General features: G+C 29.7%; 1 protein-coding gene across 4 annotated transcripts in view; it reads right to left on the bottom strand.

Moving 5' to 3' along the window:
* Positions 1–984: 984 nt before the first annotated feature.
* LOC106466449 (rab GTPase-activating protein 1-like) overlaps positions 985–10,952 on the bottom strand; it is a 93,419-nt gene continuing 83,451 nt past the window's right edge. For all 4 annotated transcript variants that reach the window (XM_022394448.1, XM_013926732.2, XM_013926731.2 and 1 more), the window contains 4 exons: positions 10,108–10,191; positions 9,762–9,833; positions 6,935–7,138; positions 985–1,190 (listed from right to left, as the gene is read on the bottom strand). In XM_022394448.1, coding sequence (XP_022250156.1) covers positions 1,041–1,190; positions 6,935–7,138; positions 9,762–9,833; positions 10,108–10,191 — 510 coding nt within the window. In that variant the 3' untranslated portion in view covers positions 985–1,040. The remainder of the gene's footprint in view (positions 1,191–6,934; positions 7,139–9,761; positions 9,834–10,107; positions 10,192–10,952) is intronic.

The following is a 10,952-nucleotide window of genomic DNA, read 5'->3' as shown; positions in this document are numbered from 1 at the left end:
TTAAAATTAGTCTGTAAAATAACGAGTATTGTTGCAAAAATTATTTGTTCCATTAAAACTTTTCAGTAAATTTACTGTTGCTTGTTTCACAATATTACCTTCTCGGTCAGTTTGAAGGAAAGAAAAAAAATCCAATGAGAAAAATTGGGTGTTTAAGATTTTTAAACTCCAACATACATGTGGTGGGGATAAAAAAAAAAATACATGCAAAAACATTCAGATGTTAAGAATTTATAGAAATGTACATAAAAGATTCAATGTATCCTTTCATGTTAAAGAAAGAGAAATAATGCATGTGCAGTGTTTTATTAAAACAAGAACTTACTTTTGGAATGTTTCACCAATCAATTAAATGACTTGAACATTAACAAGAACAGTCTGCTAACATATATACACATATGTATGCATGAATTTTACATGCCTCACTAAGATTCAACTATCTTGTTTCTGCTAGGAAGTGCTCATTAATGACACAATTAGTGCATTTTCTCATAAAACACTTTTCTTTAGTAGCTACACATCCTAAACTGAAGCTTACAGGCAACAATCAAGACTTCTTTCTATGACAACTTGTATTAAATCAAGAAAAGCTAATACATACAGTATTTAACACAATATTCCAACAATGTATTTTATAACAGCTTTTAGTAATGAAACGTTGACCATACTTTAATATCAAGTAACAAGACGGTCGTGCTTCACCTTCTGAATAGATAGTTCATACCATTAAATAATTAATTTGTCCTATATGGGTTCTTAGACAAGCACATTCTACCTTAGTAACAAATGGATTAATAACTAATTATCTAAGTAGGGTAGAAGTGTGTAAAATAAAACAAGTAGAAGAGTTCCATAGCATTTAATATACTGTATATTTAAGTAACATGGTTATATTACATCTATCAGTTAAGTGTGTATGACATCACAGCTTCTCCTTGCAGCATTAAGCTATGAATTACACAGAATATGAGTATAGTAGTATTGTAATCAACTAGCATCTCTGTACAAACAGCTGTCCAAGCCTGTACAAAAGCCTTCCATTAAGTGGCTTCTCTCTCCTTGCCTTCTCGTCCCGTACCTCCTATCTCCTTGCGTGCTGCATCACGTATGGAGGATAAAGTTTTGTGAAACCAAGTGTTTTTGGAAGCTTGCAACTCCTGAAGAGCAGTATTCAGTTGATGAGTCAGATCCTAACAATGAAAAAATTTATAAAACTTCATTATGACTTTTTCAAACAAGCTAAAACAATGCCAGCTACAAGCAAATGGAAAATGCTGTAAAAAAAACAACAACCAAAAAACATGCTTTTATTTTCTGTTTTACTTCAAGAAATAAATAATTCCAGATTATATTATACATTTTTTTGTATCAGCTTTAAAGCACCTGATGAATTTTTTGGTTTTTTATTTAATTTTATTTCACGCAAAGCTACACGAGAGGTATCTGCACTAATTTAGCAGTGAAAGACTAGAGGGAAGGCAGCTAGTCATCATCACCCACTACCAACTCTTGGGCTACTCTTTTACCAATGAATAGTGGGATTGACCATCACATTATAATGCCCCCCACAGCTGAATGGGCAAGAATGTTTGGTGTGACGAGGATTCGAACCCGCGACCCGCAGATTGCGAGTTGAGTGCACTAACCACCTGGCCATGCCGGGCCTGATGAATGTAAAAAATATCTTAAACATTACAATGCTAGTATACAAGAGTTGACAAAATCTTTGAAAAATGAAATATTGGCTATCAAATAAGATAATGAATTTAACTAAATTTACAATAATCTGGTATACTTCATAGCTTAAGAGTTAAAAAAAAAGTTGCATCACTTAAATAAAAATAAATGTGTTGAAATCTACATTTGAAGAACATCACAAAAACTGCCATGCATGTGACTAGTGTCCAGATATTTATAAATTGTTTCAGATGATGGATGTTTTGAACTTCATATGATGGACATCACAAACACTAAGTGTATATAACTAGTGTCTGAATATATATAAACGTTTGGTTTCAACTGATGGAAGTTTTGAGCTTCATATGATGGATATCACAACACTGCCATGTATATAATTAATATCTGGATATTTATTTATAAATGTTTGTTTCCAATCATTTTTATAAATAATTAAATAAATACATTTCTAAATATTGTATTGAATATGTTGAGCCAAAGCCAAGCCCTACCATTCATGTAACAGGAAAACTTTACCTTATATATGGGTTTTCAAATTGACTTGACCAAAGCCAAGCCTTACCATTCATGTAACAGTAAAACTTTACCTTATATATGGGTTTTCAAATTAACTTGACCAAAGCCAAGCCCTACCATTCATGTAACAGTAAAACTTTACCTTATATATGGGTTTTCAAGTTAACTTGACCAAAGCCAAGCCCTACCATTCATGTAACAGCAAAACTTTACCTTATATATGGGTTTTCAAATTAACTTGACCAAAGCCAAGCTCTACCATTCATGTAACAGTAAAACTTTACCTTATATATAGGTTTTCAAATTAACTTGACCAAAGCCAAGCTCTACCATTCATGTAACAGTAAAACTTTACCTTATATATGGGTTTTCAAGTTAACTTCAAAAATACAGAAATTAAAACAAAAACACTCCTATAAAGTTTATCATCTCTGTACCAGAAATTATCACACAGATTAAGACATGAAAGTCACTTATTATTTACATTGCATTTAGTTGATTAAAGAAAATGTGAACCAAAACTTGTATAAAAAATAGGATTATACACTTAAAGGCATTAAATTACCTCAACGAAAACAGTGTAGTTTTACTAACTTCTTTGATGATGCAGATAAAGTAATCCATAATTTTTCTGATTATCTTCTAACTTACATTATGAAAAGAAGTAAGCTGGAGGCCTAAAACTTTTATTACTCCCCCCCCCAAAAAAAAAGTTTCTTTTGTGGAATTTTTTTTCACCCACTAATCTATTTCTCAGAAAATTGCAAGACTTCCTAATTTTATCAAAAGATCTAAAGTTTTCCTGATATTTGTACAATAATATCTGGTGATACCATGAACTGTTTCCCAGAATACAATGGAAAACCTAAACCCTTAACATTTCTATAGTTGAAAGAGAAGTAAAAATATTGTTATCCTAACACTTGATAAAGATAATGGTACTGTCATACTGAATAAAGACGATTATAGTAGGTGATAAATATTTGAAAGATTGGAGTAAATTCAGAAAAACCAATAGAGGAACCTACATCTAGGAAACAAGATAGGTTACAGAAGTTTCTTCTCAACTTAAAGAAAAAAAAGACAGGGTAGTTTACAGCAATCAGACTCACAGGATCACATTTTATAAACCTTATCGAAGGCTCACAAAATTGATACTCCAATCAGATATGCAGTACATAATATTGACTCACTTAATCATGAATTAAGTTTCAGAGTTCATTTCTCAAGGATTCTGTAAAATACAATTATATAGTTAAGTTATATATTAGACTTAAAATTTGATACTATTTGTGCTAAATTTGATGTAGTATCTTTATATAGAAACATTCCAATTAATGAAATAATAAAACTGATGTGTGACATTTTGATTAAAATGAATCAAAATTTAATGGCTCGACTAAGTACATGTTTCACTTGTTACACAAGTTTTCTACCAAACAATAAGGTTTCATTTTCAACAGTGAATTTTAAGATCAGAATGACAGTATGGTCATGGGGGTCAGAGTTAGAACCTAGTCTGGCTACTTGTTCTTCAGTGAAGATATTTTTAAAGAACTGTCCACAAGAATACAAACTTCCAATTTATAAGATATGTTGATGATAATTTAATAGCATTTAAAGAGCAGTCCCAAGTTATTTCTGGATTATCACAACCAATGACATGGATGTATTACATTCACAGTAGAAAATCAAGAAAATTCAGAATCTTTTCTAGGTACTAAGATTAGAAACAAAAGTAAATGGTTTGAAGTTGACTATTATTACAAAAAATACTTTAACTGGTTATATAGTTTTAAAAAAAGAACTTAGTGTAGAACCTAACCTACACAGCTTTTGTTGTGCAGTGATGTATGTATTATCAAAATGAACTACTGAAAATCAAAACAGTGTTTCTGAAAAACAGCTTGAAAGTTGTAAACTGTGTAATACCCAGAGTGAGAAAAACATCACCAATGCTGTCATCTATAATATTACACGTTGTCTGCTGACTCTCATCCTAATATATCTAGCTAGACACATTAGTAGCTAAAAGAACAATTATTAGGAAACATTATTCATGGAATGATGCAAGAATTATTTTCAAAGAACAAGCAAGAATCCACTTTGTCTTTAGAGTTAAGTACAGAATTCTTGTTATAAAACAATCATAAATTATCTACATGTATAATTATTCACTATGTGAATGAGGTTTTAACAGTTAAATCTTTGTAATGTGTATCAAAGAACACACAACTACAGCTAAGGAAATAGTCCTCTATCTAACTACTGATTGAGCATGGGAAACACCTGTAGACATACAACACTTTATGATAATGGGATTAGGTCAAATGAAAATACACTTTGGATCACGGAGTTTTTGTACATTAAAATGTTTCAACCAAACCCCAACTTAAATATTTCACTCACTAATGCAATTCTAGAAGATGAAAGTTGCACTGGTTTTTTCCCTATTGTTCACCTAACAAATCACTGTTTTTTTCCCTATTGTTCACCTAGCAAATCACTGTTTTTTCCCTATTGTTCACCTAACAAATCACTGTTTTTTTCCCTATTGTTCACCTAGCAAATCACTGTTTTTTTCCCTATTGTTCACCTAGCAAATCACTGTTTTTTCCTTATTGTTCACCTAGCAAATCAAACAACAACACATTAATAACTTCTATCTCATATTAACCCCATTTTAGAAACTTTTTTTACTTTCTACAATGTATTAATAAATGCTTTACTTTTGCTATTCATTGCAATATCTAGCTAAGTACTTACTTAAATTATGGATGTATGGAAAGATACAAATGTTTTATAAGCAGGCCTTTTTGTGAGTAAAAACCAAAGGTGCATGCAAATCATGTGGGTGCCTAAAATGATGTGCTATGATAGGGAAATAGCAAGAAAATATTTCTAAGTTACAAATATTTCCACATATTAATAGAATTATAGATTTTATAAAAATGAAGAAACTACGCAACACTACTATGTACAAAGGTTTGCTACAATTTTTATTTTTATCTTTGCTTTCTACAAGTTCCTTATCTGGATTGTTGCATATGGTCTCCCTCCTTCTTTTAAAGTTTAGTATCCAATAATTTCTGAATTCCCATAACCTTGAAGCACTTGCAACAAAATTCTGTTGCCTTTTGGCTACCAACCTGTCTGTTTGTTTCATGAGCAATTGCAATGAATTAAAGATTTATTACTATGCTGTTCAACATATCTTCATAGATAACATATCTGCTTTCCTTTTGACAAACACCAGGCTTAATTAGCTTTACATATTCACCTATTGGAAATCAAATACCAAGCAAAAAGGACCAATTCAAATCACTTCATAAGAAAAGTTGTTGTTGATTAACGTTATTCAACTAGCCCTGTGACAAATCACAAATGTAGTAGATTTAACAAAAATGCATTACTATCCATTGTAAATGAATGCACTGTTCTTAACTGTAACACATGACAACTCCTCACAGTAATAATGACTGAAGTTTACAATCAACAATTTTCATTACTGCAGCTTATACACCAAAATCCCAAACCTTCACACATAATAATTTTATGATCAGCATATGCAGTTGATAAGCATTCAATAACACAAGAATTAATTCTTAAGTTAGAATCCTGATGTATAAAAGATGTCAGCTACTTTACATGAAAAATGTCTCTACTTGAAAAGTACATTCTTACAGAAGCAAGCAAGCATTTTCTCCATACTTATCTTAAAGGATTTTTTTAGATAATACTCAAATCATTATTATATGCCATTTTATATATATAAAAAAATAACAGCAATGTAGCATAGGTTGTGTGTATTTAAAATGCACAGAAACAGTATCAAACAGAAAAAATAAATAACAGCATACAAATATAAAAATAACACTTTTTCTACCTTTTAATTCCTTGTATGTTCTTTTTAATCATTTGATGAAAAACCATCTCATTTCTTAGTATGGATATAGAAACCTGATTTTACGTAAACTGTATCTTTAATTAACATTTGTTTGTTTATGAATATGACATGAGTAATGTTAGAATATCAGTGTGTTGCCTTAGCAAGAAATTACAAACTCATTCAACTGTTCAAGAACAATCCAACAATACCAACAACCTTAAAATACTAATCAAAATGTGTGGAACAAAGTGATATGGAGTAAAACAAGTTGTACGTTAACTGGTAACTATTTCCAAAATGGAATACATTGAGTATTTTAAAGATATTCAAGCATGAATATGAAAATAAGTCAAAATTAATTGTTGTTTATTATTTGGTTATAACAGTACCTAACTAAAAGTCTTTACATCAGAACTGATGTGAAGGACTTGTTTCTTTTCTTTCTTTAATTTATCATTAACAAAGGTTGTGAATATTGTGATGAAATACAAAGACTGCATCAACACAAAGTTTCAGTTACCAGTGGCAATGTAGCAAATGGTTAGTAAGAAAAAAAAAGCATTTTAACCACCTATATTCTAAACTCTGGTACATTTTCAAATCATTAATTTCATTTCAAATTAGAAGAAAACGTTTATCAAAAATCAATATTATGAAATATATATACGTATTAGCACTGCCTTTTTCTCTATCACAAAATAACTCTTAATAAACAATTAACATGTTTAGTTATAATTCTTCATATTTAGCTCAAATACTTAAAAAAAAATTAGGTAAAATACACTTCAAAACATTCTTCTTTGGACTGTAAACAATAAAACTCCTTGTTACCTGGTTTTTACATTCTGATTCTACTAGTGCTAGCTTGGTTTGAGCAAGCTCAAGTTCAAGTTCCCTGATTTGTTTATCTGTATCTAGTAATTCAGGAGCCTTGTCAGTTGTCTTGGCTGTATTGATCTTCTTCTGACTACCCCTCTTGAAGATATCCTGATTCTCCAATAGTTTATAGCAATGGTCACATCCTTTTAATAAGTTCTGTTGGATAAAAACCATATATGAATGAATAAACAAAAACTGCTCTATTAATATAACTGCTGAACCTACCAAGGTCTGTTGTTAACCCTTTAAACCCATCATTTTTTGCACATTTTGCTAGAATTATTTTCATGATGTACTAAAAATTATAACCATACCTTATAAAAAGGTGGATAATAACATGGTTGGGATTAATTTTCAGCCATAGAGACATAAATGTTATTGGATGCTATCACTGTCTGAAGGTTAAATCGGTATTTTCAACCAAAGTAGCGTCCACTAGTTAAAGAATATTACTTAGTTTATGAAAATCAAATCCATATAAAAGTACAAACAATTTTTTATTTCTCTCAAAATAACTCTTATTTCTGTTATCAAAAACATACCTTTGATAAGTTTTTTTTGTAAAAACAACACTCAAAATACATGAATCAATACTTACCAACAACCTTTACTTCGTTTTACGTAAAAGGTATACAGACAGAGTTGTGTAACATGTTTTAACTACTTTTGAGTAAGGACTGATCATTCAGATTACATTTTATTTAATAAACAATTACTTAATTCCATGTAACATGTTTTAACTACTTTTGAGTAAGATTGATCATTCAGATTACATTTTATTTAATAAACAATTACTTTAAACAATTACTTAATTCCATGTAACATGTTTTAACTACCTTTGAGTAAGGATTGATCATTCAGATTACATTTTATTTAAAAGGTAAAACAGATGTTTATTAGAAACATGGGAAAATACACATGGAATTAAGTAATTGTTTAAAACAACATATGGTCTATGAAATACATCTGCATTTCATTTAAGTTCTAATCAACTTGTATTATAAAGCTTGCATAGTAGTTTGACAAAGGTAGTTTTTTATGTAAAAAAGTCAGATATTCTAGAATTTTGATCCTATTCTTTCAGTTAACTATTGCCCCCCCTCTAAAAAACAAACAAAAAAGTTAAAGAAAGATTACTTAATATCTATTCATCTGTGTATCAGACTACTTTATAAATTATGTAAGATTATACGCAGATATTCTGGCAGTTGTAAGTGAAATAAGTATTAAAATACCAAATTTGTTTTGTATCTGTACATACTAGAACTACAAAAGATGCATTTTCTCCTTTTTTGTGATTTTACATATTTTTGATCATTCTTTAATTTATACCATAACATTTAGGTCTACATAGTTCAAATTGAATTACACATATCAATTTTTTTCTCAGTCATACACTATAAAGTATGCCTCCACAAGAGTTCCATATAAGGTGCTTTAATAATAGCATGATTGTTTTTATGTAGAGAATACAACAGCATAACTCACAAGACTTTTAACTATTTCAACTGAATTATACAATAAAACTCAAGCAGAGACATAATCAGAGTCCATTTTTGCTAGAACAAGAATCACATTTTAAAATACTTACCATCTTATGCCACTCTTATAAATTTTAGCCATATTTTAATTACAAACACATGTTTATGACTGAAATGTGGTAAAAGTATAGGCTGAAGATAGAAACTGCTTTAGGCTTAATGTTAGTATAAATTAAAGGTTAAATAAAAATGTGTTTATTAGTTTATATGCAATGTAATTTTTTTCATCTAAATTTATATTATTTATTTAATAATAGTTAGTATGCACACAAAAGTAAGATAATTTCATAATTAATGAAGAGATGTATTATCCAACACTTATCTTTATCTCAATGAAGAAAAACAATCATCTTGCTGGATCAGGATGAGCATGTAGCACAAATAAATCACGGATCAATTACTTTACCTTTATAAAAGCTACATAACATCTTGCAATCAATATAAACTATAAAAAAGTTACACAATACATGTATAAAAAATATTGTTCATGTTTAAATTTCTCTCTCTAAATTTTAAGTAAGTGCTCTGTTTTACAGTAGATAAAATTATTAAAATTTCATCAAAAATTAAACTTACTTGCTTACATTTAGGAGGCTTCCGAGTGAACAAGAAACATAAGTATGAAACAATTTTTAGGGCAGTGTCATGAAAAAACGTTTTACAGAAGGTACACTGGACATAAAAATATATATATCTATGTTCATAACCAGAGTTGTCCATCTGTGTGCTATTTATGAGCTGCTTAGTATTTTGAATGTTGTATCAGAACTCAGATACCAGTTATTGATTAAAAAAACAAAAAACATGACTTTATTGTACTTCACTGGTTTTATATGCAAGTCTAATACAGTTATAAATAACAAATATTAAGTAACTAAGCTTCAAAGACACTAAAATAAGTCCAATTTTTAGTTTCAGTTTTATTATTTATCTTTAATTTTAATTTGGTGATTGGCAAGCTACCAATTGGACAATTCAGTTCATAAACAAAGTACAAATTTTTTAATAGTTGTCTACTAATGTTTATATGATGTGCACCATGCTTATGTAAGATCTAATAGCTTGAGATGTTATTTTTGGTGAAGCACTATGAAGCTGAGTTGGATCAATTAAAGTAATGCTTTAGAAGTTAAAAGTTAAGCAGTTAAATCCAATATAAATCCTATGTAAAATGGGTTTTTGCCTACAAAACTTAAAATTTGGGTAGGGTAAAAAAAAGAAATGGACTTTTTGTTTACCTTTAGCTGTTCAACAGCTTCTTTACTGGTATTCTGTTCTCTTTCCAATCTTGTGCTGAGATGGCTACAAATCTATGGTGAATAACAGACAAGGAAACATTATGAACATATTAATATATTTTCCAACAAATAAACAAATACAAGTGAGCTTTCTCTAAATAAATTCAAAAGGAAGAGCAAGTCCTCTTAAAGGAATCACAAAAAAATGTGCTATATGTATATATATATACATATCTTGTCATATCTACTTGATGCACATTACACAATGAACAAAAGGCAGAAAATTTGTAGACACCATCTGTAAGATGGCACAATACACCAAAAGATTTCTATCAGAAATATTTACCTGCTTATATTCAGATATGATGGTATTATTACGAGTAATTTCTGTCTCAGTTCTCTGTAATTCTCGCCGACACATCTCCTTCAACTGTCAAATTCATTACAAATATCAGTAGATTACCACATAAGAAAGCTTCAATATGAGATATAAAAAACAAACAGATTAATGAAAATGATTATGTAGTAAGAGAAAACCAGAAGTGTCTATTCTTTACTAAAAAAAGCTGAAATATTTATGTACATTATGCATTTCAGATTAATAAACAGCCTATCTAAAAACATAAATAAATCACATACACAGGCATAAAGTTAACTCAATCACATTTATATTATCTATTTTACTGGAAAACTTATAAATTATTTAAACTTTCCAGATGTTTCCACCTAGTTACAACTAGACCACCAGGAGGAAGTTTATGTCCCAAACTAAATAAATATTCTTGAACCATATATGACTAAATCAGATTCAGAGGGATATTAGATGCACTGAATTATATAGATACTCAAGCATCATACATGACTAAACCAGAATCGGAGATCAGCTTCATGTCTCAAAATCTTAATCATATGAAACCTTCCCCAGAGCAGGAGATGTAAAACCACATTCAGATTCTAAAATAGCATGAGATACTACAATAAACTAAACATTCGTCAAACCTCTTAGTTATCCCGCAATTAAATGAACCTTCTGCTGATTCTACATTACTTCTTACTATAATGGGCATAGGTGTATGTCAGTATGTAACCAAAACTTCTGCACCATCTATTGAATGGCACCACAAACAAAAATCCATAAAAACATTCACACTTTGAGTATTCAAGATTCAGTAAATTAGAAAAATAATTGTG

Source organism: Limulus polyphemus, unplaced genomic scaffold (assembly GCF_000517525.1).
Source record: "Limulus polyphemus unplaced genomic scaffold, Limulus_polyphemus-2.1.2 Scaffold2261, whole genome shotgun sequence".
Taxonomy (NCBI): Eukaryota; Metazoa; Arthropoda; class Merostomata; order Xiphosura; family Limulidae; genus Limulus; species Limulus polyphemus.
Note: the sequence above shows the minus strand (reverse complement) of the source record. Positions and strands in the feature narration are given on the sequence as shown.